The following is a 26,177-nucleotide window of genomic DNA, read 5'->3' on the forward strand; positions in this document are numbered from 1 at the left end:
AAGACACTTTTGCATGAGGGGTCACTTTAAAAAAAAATACTTTTCAGGGTTTCCCAAAAACCTTAAAACCAGGAATAACTTTGAAAAACCTGGAATTTAAGAAATTTTGAAAAAAACTTGGAAAACCCGGACTTTTTAAGAAATTTAAAATGTTTAGTAGTTATAATTGGATTTAATACAAAAGATCTATCATATAGCTGAAAAACTTTACCATCATGAAAAAAAAACGTTTAAAGTAGCTTTACAGTATCTTTTAAAAATGTTTATACTATTAAACACAGTTTCTTACCTTAAGTTTTTCTCGGAACTAAAAATAGACCCAGAAAAGTGTACTTTTAAAAACCTGAACTAAATTTGCAATAAATGTTTGTAAACCCTAAAATCTGCACGAAGGGTTATTTTTGCACGAAAGTTGTGATAGTATAAAATTTTAGTAAAAATTTAACAAATAAGAAAATAATAATTTTCAAGCAATTCAGAAGTGTTTTGTGCAAAAGTGACCTCTTGTGTCAAATTGATTCCGTGCAAAAATATCCCTTTTTGCAAAACTGTCATTGTGCAAAAACATCATCGTGCGTATTAGACTCCTAACCGTTGTATTTATTGTGCTTAACGTTTGTTTTTTTTAACGTTGAGTTTAAAATAAATGCATGTTAAAAAAACATTTACAGTACATTCAAGTATTGGTTTTCTCTTGCAGGAAACTAGAAACAGCTCTAAAAGCTTTTTGTTTAACATTTACAGTTGTATAAATAAAGAGCATGTACCAATAAATGAGAGTGACTTAAACTTGATTAGACTGTGAAAAAAATCAGCACTGGAAAGTCACAAGGAAAAACTTGATTTTGTATTTATTCACTGGTGAGTGAAATTGTTTATGTTATAAGTTTTTTAACTTTTATCTTAAATTTTTTTTTATTGAATAAAAACTTTACAAGCAAAATATTTATATACAACTAACTACTTATTTAGGTAAACATAACATAAAACTTAGTATGACAGTTCTGATTTTGTAAACTTACTACTAAATTAAATATTACAACCTCTTACTTAGTAACTATATATCGTCATACCAACAAAATAAAATAAAAGTCACGTCAAAAACATATACGTTATATAAAATTTATTAGAAGTAAAAATGTGTAGAAATTTTCAACAGATAGATATAATATTATCTATGTGTTTTAGTAGTTTATACTAGTGGAATATACCTAAGTCACAGCCAATTAATCTTCAAATGATTACTAGGTTCAAGTTCGTTTTTAACTAACTTTTCTAGTGTGAAATTTTTATTGTTCTAAAGTTAATTCCTTTCGATTATGGTTACGATTAAAAAATTAAAATAGTTTTAAGTATTTTGCATTTATATTACTTGTTTTTTATCCAATATATTCTAAATAACTCAAAAAACTTTTGCGCTGTACTCAAAGTACTTAGGCGTCAGGTTATGTATTTAGCATAAGTTGTAAAAGGGTAAACTGGCTGAACTATAATGTTATAAAAAAAATACACAAAAACTATGCGTTTTAGTTATTAAAGCCTTAGAAACTGATTCATTTTGAACCTATTTTTTTAAATTATCGACTATGTTTCTAACATTTAAACTACATCTACTTGAATGATTATTAACAAGAAAATATTCATGCTGTGTTCTTGGTTAAGTTTGTTTAAAAGTAATACCACAAGGTTCATTACGTAGTGGTATTACTGAAATTAGACATTTAAATAGTTAGCAACAAAAACAAATTAAACAATTAGGTCAATAAATCATTTCACAATCATGAATTACCAAAAAGAAAACGACAGTTCTAGTTTTGATCCACTCTGAACGTTGAAGTCAAATAAGGTATCTTTTTCATTTCCACATTGGTATAGAGTTTCATCATTAAGCGACAATACAAAGTCAATTCTGTCGTCGATATCTAAACAAAAAGAAAACTTAAATTTAGTTTTTTTATAAATATCTTTTTTATACTTTTATTGTTCAGTTAAAACTAACTTACTTGAATTCAACAGAACCTTAAATAGTAAAACTAAAAAAAAATGCAATTTCTTTTAGTAAAATAATAATATATGTATGTTAATAAAGCCTTGTATTATCTTTAATTTCTTATTTCTTACTTATTGTAAACTAATTTAGAGGTAAAATTTCCGTGTCGTAAAAGTTATACATGTAAAAACTAGACTGTATACTAAAACCATATATTATATAGTCATTTAGTAGTATTAAGATACAATTTTCAGAATTCTATTACTACTTTTGCTGTTTGAAAACTACTGTCTTCGAGTATAAGGGTTAGGCATTTATAAAGTCGGCCACTAAAAGTCTTTCATTGGTAAGTTTTATAAAAAAACTTATCCAAGATGACTAACAATAAATAAAATTTTAATATTTAGTTGGGCATAAAAATGTCTAAATTATACCACAGGGAAACAAAACTTGTACTAATTCTTTTTTCTGTCATGAACAGAAAAAAAAACTAAACTTATAACTCATGTACCAAATACAAATATTTTCGAAATTTTGCACAAAATAGACAAATGCCTTCCGCAACATGTCTTATACTATCCAATAGTAACAGAGTGAAATTAAGTGCAGCAAAAAAATTTGTTACCTTAAATATGGTACAAAATTTAACTTTTTAAGTTAACAAAAGTATTTATTTTCAATTGACGAAAGAAGAAAAAAGTCTTAAGCAGTGCTAGTTTAGAAATTTTGAAATTGTTAAAACTTACTCACCTTCGGTTACCCTTATCTGATCTATAACCGTAGAAATTGTATCGGATGCTTGAACTTCTACTGTGATTATTTTATCATCTCCAGTTTCGGGATGAGTGAACTCGACGAATAAGCACATTTCATTACGATTTCCTAAATAAATTTTCGATCTCTTGTAAATTTTGTAATCAAACAAAGTCACGTCATCTTCTAAAATTTTCCCCTCGAATGTCAAACGTATTTCATCCAGCGGGATACCTTAGAAAATAAAAGTTTATATTTATTTAAAATAAATCTAAAGAACTAATATTATAGAGCAAATAAAAAAAAACAAGTATACATCGCTTAATTATTTATATGCAAAAAAAAATCACCATTTTTTTGTATATCTAAGAAGAGTAATAAGTTTATTTTAAAACTAGATAGACATAAAATATGACAAAAAACTGTAAAACATAGCAACACATACTAATTAAAATTTTGTTTTTATATATAAGTAAACGAGAAACGTGTCTAAATTGCACGAATAGACAAAATTGCACGAGAAAAAATTGCTCGAAGACAATTTTGCACCAGAGTAAAAAGATAGAAAACAAATTAAATAAAAATGAGAACAAAAAAAAAACTAAAAAATAATTTAATTAAAAAAAACTGACCGAGGGTAAGGGTTAGGGGTAACGGTGATATTAAAACAAAACAATAAATTAATAAAATGAAACTAACATTAATAAAAACATTATAAAACAAAAAAAAAAGTTAACACGTGCGAAATTGTCTGCTCGTGCAAAAATGACCTTTCGTATAAAATTATCTTTGTCCAAAATTATCCCTTCGTGCAAAAGTATATTCGTACAATTTTTTGCACTCGTGCAATTTTGTATGCTCGTGCAAATTTAATAGCTAGACAAGTATACAGTTAACAGAGAAAACTTTTAAAATTTCTTACCCTAAACAACTTTACAAAAATACTTACAAGATCGCTTAATAATTTTCAACATTTTATGTACAAAACTTCTAAGCAGTTTAAAGAGGAAACGTATGAAAACAAATTGTACAAATGTTAAAAAAAAAATTTACTACCCACTAAGTTACTTTAGTTTTAGTTAAAGATAAGTCTTTTTATTTTAAACTTGTAGTTTTTTTTATATCAACTAAGAAGTAGATACTAAGATTAAGCCACGAAAATTTTTAAACAAGTTGAGGAAAAAATTGTGTTTTTATTCATATAATTAGAGACAGTGATATTAAATTGATATTTCATATCGTTACAATATGTTCTCTTTTAAAAGTTAGTAGTTTACCAGCTAAACAAGTTGTTTACATTTTTCTCGGACAATAGTGCAAAAAGGGTATAAGTTATGAAATATCTGAACTTAAAACACTAATATGTAAAGTTAACGAGATGAACTAACTTTCACTCTCATGGACCATAGCTTTGACATCTCTGACCGTGCTAAAGGGTTTTACTTGCAATTTGATCTGTCTTTCGTTCTTCGTCTTTACGTATATTGTCATTTCATCTTCCAACTCGAGACGGATAGTTGAATCTTGCTCAACGAAATAATCTGACAGGGTCTTAGAATCTTCCATTTGATCTGATGATAACATCAATCGTTGCTCGCATTCCGGAACTCCTAGTTGAAAGTTTTAAACATATTGCACAGTAATAAGATTGTTGTGACCAGGCTTGGTAAAAAGTAGTTTTATGTTTACTCGAGTGTGAAACTGTTAACATAAAATAAACAAAAGATTATACGCTACAGTGCTCAACTGGCATGGCAACTACAAGTATTTTACCAGCTCTGGTTGTAACCTTAATATACGGCTGGGTTCAAGCTACAAAGGGGAGCGAGGTTAGTAAAGTGGCCATAAAGGGGTTATACTTAACTACAAATAAAAATATATACTACGAGCATAATTTTTCTTAGGTTTGTTTTAATGAGCAAAAACAAAGTTTTAGTACTATAATAATAATAAAAGCTAAACTGTTCAATCTTTTATAGGACTTTTAATAGAAATTTAAAAAAAATCTTGGTATTAAAAAGAAATCAAAAAAATTAATACTACAGTAGATATTCAGGGGTCTTTGTTAAAGAGAAAAAAAACAGGTAGATTTCACAAGAAGTTTAAACTTTTTCAATAGGTTTTCTAAAATTTGTGTTACACAGTAAAAAAGGATCTTAGGTTGAATTTCCAGGAGACTTGAAAATCACGATAGATACTCTGGCGTTTGTACTGAGTAGGACAATAATTTTTAAATTTTGAAATGGGGGCATTTGTTAAACTTAGTTTAGGAATTAAAGTCGGACAAGATTTTTGATCAATTATTTATTATTTTAATATATTTTTACCTTCAATGTGTCTGATCTTGTGTTTGACACTTTCCACTGTGTCCGAAGCTTTCACCTCCAACGTGGTCATTTTCACCGTTTTCACATAAATTTTCATAGCTTATTTTATGAATGAATAAGTATTTTTTTAAAGATTAACTTATGTTAAAAACAATAAAAAGTATAACAAGAAAACTAATAGTTTAAAAAAAACAAAAAATTTGTGAATTTTTTTATATGTTTTTAAATTTATATGTATGCCTAATAAATTAAAAGTGTTATAACTAGTACTCTAAATTATTGAAGATTAAAAGATATTGCTAATGTATGTGTTTTGATTTAATCATGACAATTTTTTTGTTTTATTTACGTCAGAAAACCACGAAAATAATCAAAATGAGAAAACTTGTGTTACACTAAATTTGTTACTTTATAATTTATATGGATTGCAACAACATAATAAATTTGGAAAAATATAGCGACTTTAAAATTAAGGATACGCATTTAACCAGCTAATGTTATGAAATCCTAGTAGAAATACTTAGAAAAAATATTATAAGCAAAAAAAAAATTTAAATCAAAACTCGTTTTTTATATAAATATAACTTAGTTTCTGTATAAATGTAATAGAAGTAGGCTTCAAATCGTTTGTCTCATATCCTTTTTTATTCATTACTTACAAAACTTAGTCTTGTTAACAGTATATTGAGTTCAAAAAACCTTTCAAATAAAAAACTGGAGTGATCCTATTTCAGATCAAGCAAATCCGTTGTACAAAAATGTCTGCACATGTACTAGTAGTATGCTTGTTTATATTTGGACAGTGCAAGACATGACATTGTCATAAATTACAAAATTTTGAATATTGACTAAAAACTGATAATGTCTTTTAAAGCTGTATTTAGTATTTAATTAACAATTTAATTGGTAACTTAAACTTAAAGTTATCATTATTTAAAGTTTAAAGATGCTTAAAAATTTGATGTCTCAAAAGTTTAAAATAGTACTCTGTTTTATTTTATTTTAATTTATTGGTATTGTTGTGGTTAATCAGCCATAAATAAATTATATCATCGATGGTATTGCAAAAACTAACAAAGATAATTAGTACTTAATAAAGAAACTAAGTTGTTGTGCTGAACAAAAACCACCCTTTAAATTATCGATTAGACGTGTTTCTGTGTCATATATTCAATTTAAGAATTAAATAAGATAAACCAACCGTTTGTGTTGGAGAAAAGTTTACTTATTTTTCTTACTATGTTAGTTAAAACTTTTATCTTCTACTTATATTTACATCCAATTGTGTATACTTAAAGCTTACTTTTAAGGATCAACGTTAACTTTTAAACCCTGACCTTATTTTAATGATCATTTAGACTGGTTTGATTTACTATTGTACAAATACAGTTTCAAATTCAAAAACTTTTTTAATTAATTTGAATATAACTACTATCTTATTTTGAGAAATGTTTATTAAAAAATATTTTGACTCTATAAAAAATTAGTAGAAGATTAAGTAGCTTAATTCAAAAAAAAATCACATAAAAAAAATCTGTATACGTAAATTAAACAGACTGATATTTTAGAGTTTGTTTTTATAGACGAAATAGTACCAAGTTAAATAGAAAAGCTAAGGAAGTGTATTTAAAGTTCTATATTTATTTAATCTTGTTGTATTAATAAAGATATTGGAACTAGAACTTAAGTTTTGAACAAAAATCGAACCAAATGATTGTTAAAAAGTAAAAGAAAAACTCGAAAAAAAAAACCAATTGGTTTTATATACTAATTTTTTTTACTTCAAATCTTAAGCTACATTTCTAAGACAACAACTTGTTTCAGTAAAAAAAAAAAACTTAAATAACAACAGCTTATAATTAAGTTTCAATTTAAAACAGCTAACAAAACGATTAGATTAGTTATTTTTTGTACTAAAAAAGTAATGGATAATAACCTTTCTAAGAATGGTTGTTTCTATTGAAATTTTAAAATAGGTAAAAGTTTTTAAATTTGAATAAAACAACTTTAACCTGTTTATAGCAAAGAATATAAAGTTTATGTTTTCTTAGAATATCTTGTTTTAAGTTTTATTTAAAGTAGTATAATAATGATACATAATTACTATTACTTTAACAAAACTACTTTAAGCAAGTAATAATGTAAGTATGCAAAATTTAAGTAAACATTAATCTAAAAATTAACGATATTTTGTCAGATTACAATTTAAGTAGACAACTATTGTTTTAAGTTTAGTAGATACTTTAACAAAAAGTTTAAACAAAAAACTAATAATGGATGGTTTAATCTTTAAAATAATGATTAAGTGAATTATTTAGATAAGTTTGCTTTTTGATTTAAGATTTTATTATTAAGTTTAGAGTCGTTTATCATTATTTTGGATTTAAGATTAGTATTATTAAGTATAGGATTAAAGTACATAAGCACTGAGGTATTTTATAATAATAAACTACTAAATTTTTGAGTAATTTAAGTAAAATGTATTACTATTACATGTTTCTACTTAATGAAAATACAACTTGAGTTTTTAATACTTATGACATAAAACATTAAACCATGATTTATAAAATGTAATTTAAAGAGGCAGTTTGTAAACTAATTAAATAAGTATGAATAAAGTGTTGAATAAATCTAATTCATAACTAATATTTTTTCAACAGAGGCAAAAAATTTCCTAATTTTTAATCACAAGAAAAAACAAATAAATGTATATAAATATGGGAACAGGTCATACGCAAACGAAGACACTTTTGCACGAAAGGTAAAATATCCACAAAGAGAAACTTTTGCAGAAGGGACATTTTTCACCAGAGTAAGTAAATACATTTAAAAAAAAACTAGAAAATAAAAAATAAATATAAAGTAATTAAAATTAAAAGTTATTGACCGAGGTTAATACTTACACGTAACAGTTAGCAAGAAAAAATATGAAACAATAAAAAACAAAGTATTAAAACCGAAAAAAAGTTAAAAAAAAACAAAGAAGAAACTAATTAAAAAAAAAACAGTTATCGACCATGGGTAAAGATTATGGGTAACATTGATTTAAAAACTTAGCATAAAATTTAATAAAAAAACATTAATCAAATAAAAAATAACAAAAACTTATAACAAGAAAAATACCAACCGAAGGTAAGAGTTACTTTTAGTAAAAAAAAAAAAATCAACCCGTGCGAAAATGACCCTCCGTGCAAAAGTGTCTTCGTACATATTTAATCTTTCAAGTAAAAGTTACCTTTTTTGCGTATAAGACTTCTATCCATTGAAAATTTTAGATATAATATACCCAGTGCCGAGTGTACGCTCATAACCATTGGTAAAATCAAAAAAAAAAAAAGTATTTTTTATAGATTACAAAGTAATACAAAATAAAGCATAGTTTTGAAACTTTGATTGACCAATTTAAGTTATTTTTATAATTGTTAGGTTTTTTAAGACATGTTAAATAGATCCAGGAAACTTATAAAAACGAGCGCTGATCAAGTTACAAAGAAACACAGTTCAATAGTTATCGAAAAAAATGTTAGGTCTGTTTTGATAGACAAAGTCAAAAGTATTAACTACTTGTACAGGCTTTTTATTTTTGTAAAATTGTTTAAACTAAATTAGTTTTGTACGAGTTGTGCAGGATTACCAGTCAGGACTACACGGCTAATAAGTTCTTACTAACGTTAACTCTTCAGGTGATCTAATAAATATATTTGACAAGAAGTAGGAGCTAACGTGAACATGTAACAAAATTTTTGACAGTTAACTCTAGTAACATTATGTTAATATCGCAGGTTTGTGGTGGTAATAATAAAAAAGTTCTACAAAAAATATACCTAAAAACAGTTTAAAACTCTATTATTTACTTTTTGAAGAACATTGTTGACAGACATACTTACAGTTTTATGGTAAATAACTTATTTATTTTAAGTAAGATAATGTTTTTAGCATTTTTTATTAGTTTAATAACTTCGTTATACTATAATAAAATAAGTCTATGTTTTGTTATTTTTCTTTGTAGTAGACTAATTTAGTTTCAAAAAACATAGTTTATTTTTTTTATGATTTTAAGACACTTATATTACGACTCAAATAACTTTATCTAATTATAATTAACTTCGTCATTTTATTTTTTTTACGACTTAAGTACATAAATACTTAATAGTTTATAAAAATAAACAAGAAAAGTTTGCTTTTATGTTTTTTAATTTTTCAATATAATATTGCTATGCGAAGAAAATAGCACTAGTTTACAAATGAAAGCTAAAAATATTTAATTTTGTGCTCCTTCATTGCTAATTTCACCTTCATTTGAATTTAGCACCCAGTAGATTTTTTTTTTAACTTTTCACATACTAAATCTTTTGACTCGCTCTGAAGGACACCTTGGTCTTGATGATTTTGATCGTTGTTTTTCTCAGTGTCAGCGTTAGATTGAGTTGCAGCCTGCTGATTTTGTGAAGAATTTCTGAAACTCATCAACAAACCTACTGCAATTATATCTTCTTGAGTGCGCATATTTTCTGAAGATTAATATAAAAATATTATTATTTTAGTTATAGGTGTAAGTAAATCGCTTTATAACCATATGGTATAATTATTCGTAATAAAACATATTTTATCTATGACTTACTACCTTGTGGAATTTGAAAGGGGTTATGTTGAACTGGTTTTGCAGCAGAAATTTGCTGATTACTCAGAAATACAGGTGAGCTTGAAAGTTGTGCACAGTTCAAATAGTTAGCGAGCGCTGTAGTATCCTGAATTTTTACTATTAATGATTAAAGATTTAATGATAACTATCAACAAATTTAAGTCTTAAGACTTAAAAAAGCTAATTTTTTGATTTCAGTTTTTTTGTTTTTATTTAGACTAGCTTGAAACTTTTTTTTTAAAGTTATAAAAAACACACATTAGAATAGTTATAAAAATAATTTATCGGAGAATTTATTCTTCTTTTTAGTCGAGAAAATTCATTTTGTTAATTAGAGATGCAGTATTCTTATAATTTTATTTCTATTTGTAAATAATTTTAGAAGAACATAACGAGGCTACTTTTACTTAGTTTAAAAATTGTAACCATTTTTTATACCTTTTTTATTTGAAAAAACTATTTAGTGTAGTAATAATAAACTCAAATAATTTTTATAATTTCACGAGAGTAATTTCGCGCAAAACATGCCTGGGAATTTCCAGTTATGTTAATATTCTGGGTTTTATTCTCAGTACTGAATAAACAGCTGTGATTGTGAGAACCATTGAAGGACCTCGTTGGGCTTCTATGCCTTTGAAATGGTTTTGACTTGGAAATTTCTTGTTTTATAGTTTTGCGCAAATCAAACTGGTTTTGGTCGTTGCCTGAATGGTTTTTTAAATTTTGAGTTTAATTTAAGGGTAGTGTTACAAAACTAATAGAAGCTAGAATTAAAGACCTCATTCAAAATAAAGGTTGTAATAGTTGCGCAGAAAACGATTTTTAGCGCAAAGGAAAAAACTACAGACTGATTTTGATTAAAAAAAGTGTCTTTTTAATTTTAAATAAGTTAAATATCAACATATTTAATATCTTTTTCAAAAAAAGACTCAACACTTTTTACTTACGCGATCTTAAAAATAGTTATATGAATAGAATAGAAACAAAATAACGCTGTCACACATATAACAGTATTTTTTAATGTCTTTCGTTTTTTATAAAAATTATTTTAACACTAGATTAGAGCGTGGTTAACTAAATAAAAGTTACTTACTGGACAGGACTTCTTTGACAATCTTGTTGGTAATTTGTTGTGAACAAATATTAGAGTTTTCTGACGAATTAAAAACTGAATAAACGGGAAATGTTGAAGACGTCTAAATAAAATAAAAATTTCAGCTTTGTAAAACCTCATTAATTAAAAACAAAACTACTAGACATATTTCAAGGTTCAGAATTAAATTGACACAATTGTATAGTTATGTCACTTTTTTTTGTAGGCTGAAAAAATTGATGATACTAAAATAAAATAAAAATAAACACAAACTTGATTTTTTGTAACTAATATTGTAAGAACGCTCTACATCAAAGTAAACTTCGTTACAAGTTAACTACAAATGAATATAAGTTGTATACTTGTGGAGCTTTTTATTACTACTTTTTTTTAATAATGATTTAGATTAACGTGATTTTAAATTTGAAACAAAATCTAAGTGTTTTATTTAGTTTCAGCTTATAATGAGCTGAAAAATACCTGTCTTCCATCGTCATTTTCTGGTTTCATTTCTCCGTATTTTACCTATAGTTTTTAAATATAATTATATATCTTCGTTTCTTTAAAATAAACAATTTAATATGAATAGATTTAACAATTATCACTAAACAAATTAACAAATAGCTTTTATTTGAGTAACAAAATTTATATATTTAAATTGGTATCTAGAAAAAATTATACTTTTACTATCGTTATTTTGTAATGCAGTTAAAGTAGTTATATAATTATTTTTTATACAAATTTTAAGTGGTACATAATCTAGTAAAAATTACAAGTTAAATTAAATACAACTAAGGTTCACTAAACTGGTTTATTTAGTGCCTAAGAGGCTTTCATTGTGTGAAACCAGTAGAATAGAAGAAAAGGGTCTACTATGTGGTTGATACTTTTTAAACTTCAACCAAAATCACGTTTACGAAAACGAATTTAACAATTATTTCTCAAAATAAAAACTAAAAAAAAATTAAATAACTTTAAGTGCAATGTTTTCATTTGTCAGTCGATGGATTTCTTTTGCGAATTGCTGGTTTTCTTTAAGTAAACTCATACATTGTTGCTCTAGGATGGATTCAACTTTCTTCTTTTTTGCTCTTGATCTGAAAAAAGAAAACCGTATGTTAATAATATTTTTTACTTTTTCACACAATATTTAAGGCTTTCAAAAAAAAAACGTAATCGACCTTTTGGCGGCTTCGTTGTTTTTTCTTCTTTTTAGCCAATATCTCTCATCTTTATAATGTTCTGGAACAGTATTTCGCATTGTTTTTTTTTCTTGTTCGAGCAGTTGCAAATTAAATTCAATACTTTTTTCTGTCAAATATTTTTAGGATACTTTTTAAATTTCATAAATCTTTAAAATGCAAAATGTATGTTTAAATATGGAGAAAAAAAGAATATGCTGTTTTACCTGGTAAATTATTTATTAATTGTAAAAAGCTAAATGACAATTCTCTTTAAACTTGCTTATTACAGTTGTTTTTCTTAGTATTAATTTTAAAGTATACTTGATTTTCATGAAAGTAGTTTTTTTAATGCGTAAACTGTACAGCAGTTTCATTAGACTACTTTTAATTACTAACTGTTAAATTAGATTTTTAAATACCTTTTATCAAAATTTTCGGCTATTACTGAAATTAACTCTTTTTATGTTTTTAGAAGGTTAAAAAAATCACCAAATTTTATCATATAAGTAAAGTAGTCTTGTTGTCCCAAATATACACAAAAAGTTGTTAGCTCTACATACAATAATGATATGAAAGGCGAAAAAAAACAACAATTAGTTTGTGGCTGCAAACGTTTCATATTAAATTATATTAATACTTTCAACTTTAAAACGTAAAAGTAAACTTTCAAGTTTGAAATTTTGTTTTCTTCTAAATTTAACTAAAATAAAGTGTTTTGAATATTTTCAAAAAAAAATATTACAGAAAAATATTTTTTTTACTTTTAAAACTTTTCACAACTTCAACTAAGGTTGATATAGGAGATTAAAAATAACATATATAACAATTCTTTTGATAAAACACTTAGTAGTTTTGAATAGAGCCATTTCTTTAGTAACACGTATTAAAGTACCTCATTTGTTTCCAGTCTACTTATTAATCCTTTAAAATTATATTAAACAAAAATTTACTTATGTTTTTAGTTTAGTTGAATATACTTGGCAATCACTTGTTTATGAAATTAATTTTTGCCATAAAATTGTATACTTAGTTTGTATTTGAATTGCTTTAAAAACGTAGTTATTTTATTACAGAAAAAAAAAATTGAAATTAAATAAATAGTTGTTATGTAACTTTTTTTTTATTAAACAATAAACATAGTTTATACTTTAATATATTAAAAATTTGTTTTTAATTTAAACTCCTCGTTAAAATCCTGTTGATATAAGCATCTTCAACAATTTTTTCAAGTAAAACTTATCAGACTATATATGATTAAGCTATTTATTTATTTTTCCAAACAAGGGTTTCCTAAACTGGGCCATTACAGAAGTTTAGGGGGGAATGAGCAGCAAAAATGGGGGGGGGGGGGGGTTGAGGTATAAGAAATAAAGGTGCTATAAGTGGGTCATTAGGTTATAATTTAAACTATCACTAGATATTCTGATGGTGATGACGAACAGCAAAACAGAAGGTCATAGGCTGTTAAAAAAAATTTAGATATGTCGCAGGAACCCAACCTGTGTCAGCTGAATTTTAAACATATTAAAATTTTATATACAAAAAGCTTTTGAATTGCTTATTTTTGGAGCTGCATTAAATGAGAACGGGTTAGAATTGCACGAAGACAAAATGTCACGAGGTTACTAAATTGCACGAGTGCTAAAATTTGGAAGAAAACAATTTTTTACCAAGGGTTATATTTACGCGTTATATTTTCGCACGAGAGTAAAAATAAAACAGAAATAAAAACATATAAAACCACGAAAAATAAACGATGAACTGATAACAAACAAATAGAAGTTTTTAATTGAGGGTAAGGGTTAGGGCCTAGGGGAAGTGATGGTAAAATTTAATAAAATCTTTATTATCTAATTAAAATAATAATAAATAATTTAAATAAAAGCTACCGACTGAGTGTTAGGGTCAACTCAACAGTGTTAGTAAAAAAAAAATAAAGTCTGACCGAGTGTAAGGTAAGGAATAACAGTAATAGTAGAGATAAAAAGTAATTCAAAAAACCCGTTCAAAAATGTCTCCGTGCAAAATTTTTATCTCGTGCAAAAGTGTCTTCGTGCAACTTTGTACGCTTGTGCATATTTTACAGCTACCCGTATTAAGGTGCAGCACTATGTAAATTAAAAATAAGTTTGTGAACATAATACATTTGAAAAAGTACTAAATGTAAACAAAATGATTATTGAAGGTAAAGTTTAGTTTTTTAGTTGAATTTTGCAAGATCAAAACCCAGTGGTCAAGACATATACAAAAAAAAAACTATGTAAGCCAAAAGTTATAAATATATTTAAAAGGGCATTACTAATAAAATTACGAAACTTAGTAATTCGTTGTTTGTTTTATTATCCATTCTTTAAGTTATACTTCAATATAAAAATCAAGTATCACATTTTTAGTTCAGATCACCTTAAAGTAAAAAAAAAATAAGGCTTTCATCTTATTTACATACAATACTTGGATTTCTTTTAAATGTAATTAACATTGTTTTTTTTTTTATTTTTTACTATTTTAATAAGCTTGAGGTAGCTAATGAGTTACATGTAAGTTGTAAGTGTATTTGCCCTATATTAGTATTATAACTTTTGTAAAAATATTTTTTTAGCAATAAAATATAAACATTTTAAATAAAACATTTGTTATTTTAAATAGTATGTGAAAAGTAATAACTAATTTGATTTCCACTACTTTTTATTAATTAAGGTGGGGATGTGAAAACCTTTTTTTTGAATTTTAGCTAGACTATAAATTCATTTTACTGATTTATAAAACTCAATTTAAACAGTTAGATAATGCCAGTCAAAGTAAAAACTTCTTATTGGATTAAGAAACAAAAAGTAGATACAAAAAACTATAAAACCTATGTCTTGTTTTACTATTTTAGCTAGCACCCTAAAAAGTTCAGAAAGTGTTTCAAACAATTTTTCTTGGTCTATTGTGAAAATATTAATGAAAAAGATTATGACGAAAGCTTTAAAAAAACTTTTTTCTTAACTGAAAAAAGTCTTCAAAAACTAAAAAAACTGTTCCTAAAAATTTAAAAAGTCTTAAATATTTTGCTATAAAACTTTAATAACAACTGCTATAAAAGAAGGAAAAGGTAAGATATAGTGATAAAGTCTTTTTTTTTTCTATAAAAAACTTTAAATAAAAGACCTGTTGTTGCCTTAATATTATTTTAGTTCTGATTTGTTGAACAAAAAAACAGTTTAAATGAACTTTAATACTACTGAGTTAACTTAAAACTTAATTTCATTTAAAATCCTTAAAAAATTAGCTTTTACAGCTTGAATTTACTTTGTAGACTTTTATGTAAACTATAAGTTGATCTTAATTTAAATTGAACTTACACAGAAAATTAACTAAAAATGGAGAGCCCAAAAATTTCATTATGTTAGGAAAGTACAAAATGACTTAACAAACAATAAACTAATAATTTATTTCTTAATTATTTTTACACAGATATATTCAAGTTTTCAGATAAAATTACTTAAAAAAAAAACAAAAATAAAAACATAAAGACAATTATTTTACTTAGACATATTTTAACCTGTATCTAAAGTCACAAGCTTCATGTATTTACTTTAAACTTAAAATATATTTTATATGATGTGTACAGAATTCTTGTTAAGGGCATAAGGGGGTCTTACATTTTTCTTATTAAATAATCTAAGACTTATTTAAACAAATTTATTAAAGTTTTTTTTTTAAAGTAGCTTATTTCTTCGTATTACTTTTATAATTTTTACCTAAAACAGGATTTAAAAAACTCCTTTGAAGAAATAAGAAACAGCTGTGGACTCAATTTACCTATAAAAATACTTAAGACCTCAGATTTTTTGAATTTGTTTTTTTTTTTGCTTTTCTTTAACAACTCAAGAATATCTAGTGTAAGTTTCATATTATGACCTCAAGGCTCCTTTATTGCTCATGCTCCCTTTTGCTGCTCGTAACCCCTTGAACATCTGTTATTGTACCTAAGTTAGCTATTGGCTCATTTTGGGAAACCCTGGTCTAATGTTTCAAGTTATTGGACTTTTTAAACTTTAAACCGTCAATATTCACCACCCACTAACAAAAAGACCACGCGACGCCACAGGTACCAATCACAGCAAAAACTGCACACTTTATTTTTTACATATTTGTTAAAAAAATAACTTTTTTTTTTATAAATTGAGCTCAAAAATCTTAAAAAAATTGTTCTAGAAGTGGCATGACTGTCCCCAACCTACTTATGTAATAATATACTGGTGACTTTATAGTGCAACAAAATTGCTAAATTACGTTAGCACACATTTTCCTTTTGAGTTTAATAGTGGAAAAGATATTTCTTACAGTGTCTATTTCTGCAGGAGAATTTACATTACAAATTTTGCTAAGTTTTTTTGGTCTAATTTTCCTAATATATTTAATTTATATCAAACTTAAACTATATAGATTACCTCTATTATCAACATCTATGTAATAGTATTTGCAACTTTTACCAGGGTTGCCACTAGTTTTCTCAATAATTTTTCTAGGTTTTTAAAACTTCTTCCAGGCTTTTAAAAGTAAACATTTTTTGATCTATTTGTAGTTTAAAGTTAATTTTAAGGTGAAAAACTCTATTAAAAAGTATTATAACAGTGAAAAGAGACCATAAAGGTACTTTACATGTGTTTTTAAGTAAAAAAATAACTTGGTTAGAACTTTTTTTTGTTTATGTGACAGATTTTTTGCGTTAAATTAAAATGTTAGTACTGAACATTATCAAAATTTTAATTCTAGGATTTTAAATGATTTATGTTCAAAGTACCAGGTTTTTCCATGATTTTTTTTTTAATTTCTAAAGTTCCAGGTTTTAAAGGTTTTTTTTTCTGAATTGTCAAAATCCAGTTTTTTCCAGGTTTCCAGGTTAAGTGACAGCCCTGTTTTACAAACACTGTAATTTTATGATAAATTAATTTATAATTTAGTTTTGTAAATCAAAACCAGAATACTAACTCAGGCTGACTTACTTAAGAATTTACTTGTTATTATTACTATAAAACTTTCATAATCAAAAAAATATTGTATTTACAAATACTCACTTTAGTATTTGAATAACCAATGAAGAATATAATTTTTATATTTAAAATACTATCATAATTTTATTTGTACCAAAAGTTAAAAATTTACTTACATTCTATAATTATAATAACTGTAAATGATCTTTTTGTTTTTGAAACTTGTAATAAACTTTACCATAACTTTGTACCATATACCACTTTTCAAATACAACTAACCTAATTAAAGATCTAATTTTTTAGGGTAACTTTATATTGCGATGTTATAAACAAAAATAATAGAATTAAAATTAGAAATATCACTAACCTGTCTACTAACGGTAAAAGACAATTTCACTTATAATTATGTAAGTTTTCTAAAATAATATAAGGTAAAGGAAATTTGCATAATATATATTATAATCTGCTGAAGTAAAATTGATAAAAAGCCATTTTGGAAAACATAACTCAGGGATGGATTTTGTTTTTAGTATGCAACAATTTTTTACATTATGCTGATGATAAGCAAAGTTTATTTACACTTAGTACAAATGTTTAAAATACTTTATTTTCATTTTTTTACTCAAAATAAGCTAGTTAAACAAAATATATTTTGACAACTTTTATTTTAAAAATTGATACAGCTAGTGAACCGTCTATGTTTTGATTTCATTAACTTTTTTTTTTAATAAGTTTTTGATTTAAATAACTATACCTTTGAAATAAAATTTCAAAAATATAAAAGTTATACGAGTGTCTGTAGCTAAATTAAATTCTATTCGTCTAGCAGATGTATTTTTGTTTTATGTGATTATTTTCAATAATCATAAACAAATGTAGGTAGTTAAGCTATTTTGTAACTATCAATAATAATTAACAAATATAATGAGTTCTAATGTTGAAAATAAAAAACATTTAAAAATAGGTATCTAACAAAATATTCAGGTTTATTTTAATTCAAACTAAATTTGTTACTAAGTTGTCATTAGTAATGAGTTTTTTATAATATATTAGTAATAAAAGAATTAGTTAAGCTATTAAGTAGGCATAATAAAATAATTATAATATAATTTAATAAAAATATAAATTGAATAATAAACTTCATGGAAGTTCATATAGCTAACAAAGATTAATTTAATTATTTTTTTGATTGATTTAGTATGCCAGAAGCAGATTAAAGTACAGTAACCTCTCGCTTATTTACGCACATTGTGTCTACAGAATAAATGCGTAAAGATATGAGAGATCGTAAAGAAACGAGAGGTACCAAATATACTCATTATAATGGCTGTTTTTTAATATTGCTTCTAGTTAAAAGCAGACTGGGGACTTTCCACTTTTAACTGTTTGTTCACTTCATCTATAAATATGAAAACAACAGATAAAACTATACATATATTAAAAAAAAGGATTTAAATTATACAAAATAATAATAATACAAGTAGAAATAATTTTACTATTTTAATAATAAGTATAAATTATCCTTATCTTTATTTATATCTAACATTTATTTTCTATTCTACTTAGCAAATTCAATTTATAATTAAGCATTTCTTTACAATTATAAATGGTGTTTATTAATAAATAGGGCAAGACTGCTGTATTATTTCTTTGTGTTTTAAACTCTTATTATTTCATTATACTTTCATTATTAAACACAGTCCTGTTTATTTCAGAATTTTGATTTAATCTCTTATTGTTAACAAAATTTCTGATATACTGAGGTATAACTAAATGTTTATCAATTAGTCAAGGAACATAAATTTACAAAGTCTAAAGATAAAGAGAGGTGTGTTAGCTTTTAAAATTATATTTTAATTTAAAAATATACATTAAACCTAATTTGTGCAATAGTCAAAAAATTAAAATTTTTGTTTTCTGAATTTTATAGAATTCTGAAATGCGTAACTAAACGAAAGTGCGTAAAGTCAAGAGTGCGTAAAGGTTCGAGAGGTTACTGTAATTTAAAAACTAAACTATTTAATCTGCTTAAAATCGTTTTTTGTTCTTTTAAAAAATGTATAAAAGATTATATAAACAAATTTTTAAATGAAAAATACAACAAAGCATTTTGTATTATAAATTACGACTAATTTCAAAATTAGTAATAGTATATGAAAGGTTTAGTATTTAATCTCAGATGTAAAATTACCGAATTAGTTTAAGATGCAAACAAAAATTTAGTTAAAACTGCGTTTAAAAACAGTTTTATTTATATGTGTTTTTGATTAGTAAAGTAAGGTATCACATAAAAACCTTTTAGAAGTTCATTAGCAGTTAAAGCTTAAACGATTTTAAAAGTTTTTTCTGGTTTGTTTACTAATTAGCCTAAATTATTTCTATACCTTTAAAAAGTTTTCCTATTTTTGTTAATTTTACTTTAGTGTGATTTTTAAATGTGAAACTTCTTAACTTTTGTTTAGCTACTTAACCCTAAAATCACAACTTAGATATTAATTTGTATTACAACTAATTTTTTTGGCTGTATTTTGTAAAATTATATTAGCAACATATACAATCAATTTCCATTAATTTTACTCTGTAAGTTAACAATTTTAAATATCTATTAAAAATTTTATTTGAAATACATTACTTAGTTTGTCAAAACAGCTGTTTGAATAAATTTCTACAACTAGTACACGCAAGTATTAAGTTAAGAAGTTAGGATCTATGTTGTTCCAAATTGAAAAAAAAAAAATTAGTAACTCAAAAAAAAGAAAAAGTAATAAAAATATATGTTAGTGTTAATGCGTTTTCGTCGGAGTTCAGTTTTACTATTTTTAAACTTCTTAACTTAAATAATGTTAATTAAATTTTATAACAAAATTAAAATATTCTTATTTTACTTCTCGTAAATATATTTATAACAATATATGAATAAAACATAATAAAACAGTAACATGTTCACCACTGTATTAAAATATAAACCAAAACAAACAACAACATTTTTTGAAGCAAAATAAAATGAAACATACCGAATCAAAATAAATTTAATTAGTTTAGTAACTAGCTCTTTCAATTGAAGATGCTCCTATCTTTAGCTATTCTAAAAACAAAAACTGTTTGCGTGTGTACAAGAAACAAATACCATACATTTAGAAATACATATATAATCGGAACTAAACTTTAGTTCCACTTTTGTTAGTTTATAAGGATGAACAAAATTCAAGTATAAAACAAAAAATAATTAAATCTTTGCATAAATTATATCAAATATTCACCAATGCATATATAAATTTCAAAACATTAATACAAAATATATATATATATATATAAATACAGTATTTAATTGGACTTGAACTTCATTTCCACCCACTTGAGGGAGTTGATTCCGCTGAACCTGTCCAACCAGAACACTTCTCCCCACTTCTCCTCCGTCTTGTATCCCGTTGAGGTTGCGCAAGCACGGAACCAGAAACCTGTTGTGATAAGTGTTGCTATAACAAACAAAAAACTAAAAAGTACATAGTGAAGTTGATGGGTGTCTGTAATTGTAGGTTGAGCCAGAAACCTGTTGTAAAAGTAGTGGTAATATTTATAAAAATTTCTTTTCCTTAAAACTATTGTACTTATCTGACTTAAGAATTTTTTTAACTAACTAAAACTACACTTTTTTTTATAGAATATCAATATTTTTAAAATAGTATAAAGTTTTTTTCGCAAAATCATTTACTTGATGAAGTTTTTGTAATATTAAGAACCATGAAGCACCTTGAGTTTTTCAATCGTGAAAACATTATTTTTTGAACATTAGTGTAAAACTAAAAAGATTGCAAAAATAATTGATTGCGGGTAGGTAGACTAAATCAATTGTATTTAATAGCCATTAAGTAGTTTGTTGCGTTCTTTAGGTTATGCTAAGTTCAATTTAGTAGTTTTAAATATGAAAAAACATAACTTTATGATAAAGGCAAAAAACTGTTAACTTTTTTTTTAATGTTATAAGTTGTGTCGCAAAAACAAAGCAATTATTATTTAACTTAAATTTATATACAAAAAAGCTAGCTGTCAAAGGTATTAAACAACCGTATTGTGTTTAAACTTTTATACATACTTTTGTTTGACTAAAATGGTTAATAAGTAACTAACTTAATGACTAATGGGCACTTTATTTCATAATATGAATTATTATACTCTAACACAATGTTATATAAAGCAAAAGACTATCCAATAATGACAAACTTCTTTGAAGAGATTAAATGTGACTTTTAATTTAAACTTTTGTTCATCCATATAAACCTTTGTATTTCTAAATATTACTTTAATACGTTTATTCTTATTATATTCTGTCAATATTTGATCAGTATGAAACAAGTAAACTTGTTAAGTAATCTATATTGATAAAAAAAAACTTGCGGCAGTATTTCATACAACAGATATGTCTTTAAACTATTTTTACGGATTTTAATACTCCAAACAAAACAAAATGTAAGGTTTTATATTTAAAAAAAAAATTTGTTTAAAAAAATCGATTCTAGCCAAAAAACTTTAAAAATGACTTAGTTTGCCTGAGATTTGAAGTCTTCAAATAGTGATAGTCTGACAGTGTGGCAATGTTTAGTTGTTTATTTGCTTGAATTTGAACTATTTTGATTAACAATGTACAAACTTAATAAGTTTACCATCCCAAAATCTAGTTTATATTGAATAAGTAGCTCATAAAAACAGCAACTGTTTATATTAGTATGCAACGCATAAGAATTAACTTATTTTGTCAAAAAGTTGTTTTAAAAATCAAAAAGCATACCTAACAAAAATTTTTTAACTTATGTCATATATATTGTTTTAAATGTGTATGTACACACTTAGATATTACATGTAAAAACAACAATGTTAGAAAATTATGCATAAACTAATTTTAAACTAACTAAAGTATTAAATAAAAAGTGGTTTAAAATATGAGCATCTTTTAAATTTGGTGTGCATAGAAATTAATTTAAAGTTTAAAGATTATTATAAAAAATTAACAAAAATCTAAATAAACCTTATTTCTTATTACTATGTTACTTTAAATGTTTTTACACTAAAATTTAGCATTTACAAATAAAAAATCTATAAACAAAAACTAAGTATAAAAAATATTGAAAAAGAATATATAAGCTTTAAGAAATGATACTTTAGTTAATCAATGTGCATTACTTTTGTACAAAATGGAAAAGAATTGCATTTAGTATATTTAATAAATAGGTATTATAAAACTAACTTATTAAATCCAAGCACTCTTTACATTTTTTTTTTAGATAATTATTTGCTGTTGTAAAAAAGAAGCTATTATGAAACTGAGAAAAATATCCTGTTAGAATGCTAATCTTTCTTTTTTACAATTTTAAACTAAAGCAGTAATTGATTCTTTTTATTTTAAAATGTTATACAGAGGCTTAAAACCAAACTAATAAATTAAATCGAATTATCGAAAAAAAATTAACTTAAAATATAGTTTTGCTCCGCGGACCACATTTCCATGCTCGTGGGCCACAAAATTTTCTTTCGCGGGCCGCATTCCATTCAAGAAAATAACGTGCTCGCGGGCCGCAACTGGCCCGCGAGCCGCAGTTTGCCGACCCCTGATTTAGAGCAACATAAATCCATATCAAGAACACTTAACTATCTTGGCAGAACTTGGTAAAAGGCTGTGTGGTTTATGTTAAAAACTCCTTGGCAGTATAATTTGAATTATTATATTGATTAGTTTTAATCTTACTGCCGATGATTTGTTAGCATAAATCACACTGCCGTTTCCTAAGTCTATCTTAGAATAGTCAGTGTTAATTTCATAACAATTGCATACTTGTAGTCCAAGTTGAAAAAAGTAGCCTTAAATTTTTAAATTTTACCTTTCCCGGGTCATACAGTGCTTATCCCTGGTTCAAATAGTGCTAATTTTATTAGTTTAATGAAATACAATAAGTTATTACTGTATGTTAAAATTTGAAAAAAACAAAATACTTTAAATATTTTTGAAAAGTATTGATAACTGTTAATTTCTCTGTAAATTTTGATAAACAGCTAGAAACTACTTTTCCTTTCTTTATGGTAGCTACTCTAACTTATCTATAAAGACATTTATTTTACTTCATTTATTTGCCATGTTTGCTTTAATGTCAAGAATAAGGTTACTTTTCTTTATTTAACTAAAACTAACGTTAGCTCTTTCTAATTAAGTAATCTTTACAAAATGTCGACAATTATGTTTTGGCCAGATCCGGCCACATCTTGATTTAAAAAAAAAATTAATTTGCAAATTTGAAGTAAAAAATAGCCTGTTTCAGTCGGATTTGGATCTTGGATCCGGTAGATAACTAATAAAAATAGCAACAGACTTATGAAAAAGCGAAAAAATAATTTTTAAGTAATAAAAATAAGATAAAATATTAAAAACGTTTTATTACAATAATTAAGTCTGAAAAAATAAATAAAAGAATGATATAATAGATAGAAACTTTAGAAATTTTTAAGTACTATAGATTTCTAAACGATTTATAAATTTAAAAAGTTATAACTTTTTTTGAAAAATAATGCGATTCAAAAAAAATATTAACAACCATAGGTAAATTAACAGAGTTTAATGTAAAGAAAAAAAAAAAAAAATTGAATAAATAAGAAAAACTAGTGTTTAAAACAAAACAAAATTAATTAATAAATTTTAATTGACAAAAACATGAAAGTTATCAAAGTACGATAGCGTTTAAATGATACTTTATATAACGTATGGTTTTATTAAAATCTTTATTGAGAAAAGCATAGAGTTTCATTTGTCAGAACATGTGATAAAACAGGCTGTTACAGACTATTAAAAATATTTAAAATCGGTTACATAACATTATAAGTTGTATATTAACGTTTTTAAAGAGTAGAGTATGCTATTTTAACAAATATTTAAATTTTTTAGAATATAAAAATACCAATATTAAAATGTAATATTTCAACTGTTTATAAAAAATCCTTTAAGTGTAATTTCTAAGTTGAATAAAAGTAAATTTCTAAACATTTTGTTTTTTGATATATAGTAATTTTTCTAAATACTATATATTTTGTTGTTTACTTCTTCTATTTCTTTATTGAGGTTTATACCAGCATTAGCGTAGAATCCCTTCTTTTTTCTTAGTATTGTTTTTTGTCTGTATCTATTAATAAATTTTTTAGAGTTTGTGAAGCTTACGTTTTACAATTACTATTTTTAGTTTTATCTAATAAAAATACTTAAACAACACTTCATATAAAAAGTTTTATAGTTTTACATCAGGGGTCGGCAGGCAGTTGGTGGTCGCGGGCCTAATTTCAAGTTTACAAAGTCTTCGCGGGCCGCAGTTTTAGTTTTAGTGACATTTGAATAAACTTTTAGTTTTAGTTTTAGTCACAGTAAAGAAAAGTTTTACTTTTATTCATCTTATCATTTTAAATAACTTTTAGCTGTACATAGAATGACTATTTAAATTAAATTAAATAAAATTAGAATAAAATTTACATTGACTAATATACTTAAGTGTTAATAAACTGTGTACTTTCATAAGCACTTACTAAGTTAAATTTAATACTTTTCTAATTTTACATACAATTTAACTCTCTATAAAAACCAAACTTGAAAGACAACTTATTAGTTACTTTTATATATTTGTTATATTATCAACCCCTTTTTTCATATTTTTAAGAATATTAACTTCAAAATAAAGTTTTTGCGTGTTAAATAGTTTACATTCATTAAAAAATTTAGTAATTATTTAATTTAATAAAATTAATACCTATTTGTATTATAGAAAGCTAGAACAAATTCTTTAACATAATTAAATCTCGAATACTTAAATAAAATATCTTATTAGTAACTAGTCTTTTACATGGTTGTCACTTAAAAATCAAAAATGTCTGAGTTGTATCAAACCAGCCAAAGTTCATTAAAAGTTTAAAAAGCTAGTAAATCTTTGTAAATCAAGCTTAAGTACCTAGTGAAAATATCATCATCATTAAAAAGTAAACAAAGTGTAAAAAAACAAGAAAAAACCACAATTAGTAAACTACACTACAGTCATAAAAACTAGTATGGGAATTCTAAGATTTGCTTAAAGTGTTTGAAATAAAAGTTTCACACACATCTGAGTTTTAAAGCTTTTAAAATAGCCTGTTTGTGTAGCAATCCAGTTAAACAAAGTTCACAACATAAAGAAATAACGAAATTTATTAACAGTAAACAAATTACATGCCAAAAAAATATAAGTCAGCTGGAATGGACAATTAACTTTCTTAAACACTTTTAACAAAAGTATAAAACTTAATTGAGTCATAAGCGAAGAGAAAAACCTCTTTTATTAAGCATTACAGCAATTCTTTATCTGCAATAAGAAATTAAAAATATAAGTTGTAAAATAAAAGACGAGCAACAAAAAAAAAAAAACGTTAGTTACGAGTTATTGCGAAAAACGATAAAAAAACAAATCACCAAAGTCAGTTCCAACAAAGCACATGATTATCTTCAGTAACTACAGAATTATCAGAAAAAAGTTGTTAGGGTAAGTTATAAAGTAGCAAAATTTATTATTAATAATGAGATACCGTTTATAATTGAAAACTTTTTTAAAGAATTTTTGTTGGCAGTAATGAAAAACTTTTGTTTATTTCTTCAATGACAACAAAAAGTCCTATTTAGAAAATGCATTAAGGATAGAAAGTCGCATAAATCAAATTATGACTTTAATCAATATGTTAAGATGAGAGCACTGATAGAAAAACTATTGCTCATCTGAGAATTTTTATTAGAGATGTTTTTTTAACTTTGACACTTTAGTATAATTTCTTGGTTTAGTTCAAACACGAAGCACAACAATCGGTGAAATTTTACAAGTAAAGGTGCAATGCATTAAAAGTTTTTAGAAGTACAATTCCTTCTTTTATTTTTAGTACAAAGTTTAATTAAAGTTTAAAAAGTGTCTTATAAAGTATATCAATATTAAAAAACACTGTTAAGCTTCTTTAGTATATTTTTTAATAAAGAAATGTTTATTTGCTAAATTTTTTTGTGTCAAATCGAAATTTCACTACTTTACATGTAAAAATTGTTTGAAACTCCAGGTTTTTTCAAAAATTCTCAAATTCAAGTTTTTTTTCAAAATTTTTAATCATAAATTTTCAAGTTCAAAGCTTGAACTTGATATATTATAACATATATTATAACTGAAACT

The 26,177-nt window shown here is 24.9% G+C and overlaps 1 protein-coding gene across 1 annotated transcript; it reads right to left on the bottom strand.

Annotated features, from left to right (window-relative positions):
- Nucleotides 1-1,785: 1,785 nt before the first annotated feature.
- Nucleotides 1,786-5,140, bottom strand: LOC145828834 (polyubiquitin-B-like). The gene is made up of 4 exons (XM_082936584.1): nt 5,071-5,140; nt 4,132-4,353; nt 2,741-2,977; nt 1,786-1,922 (listed from the first exon to the last, which is right to left on the bottom strand). Exons 1-4 carry the CDS (start codon nt 5,138-5,140, stop codon nt 1,786-1,788), a joined length of 666 nt encoding a protein of 221 aa, XP_082792710.1.
- Nucleotides 5,141-26,177: the final 21,037 nt, after the last annotated feature.

This window comes from Thalia democratica, chromosome 2, assembly GCF_965202585.1.
Source record: "Thalia democratica chromosome 2, ktThaDemo2.hap1.1, whole genome shotgun sequence".
NCBI classification, from domain to species: Eukaryota; Metazoa; Chordata; class Thaliacea; order Salpida; family Salpidae; genus Thalia; species Thalia democratica.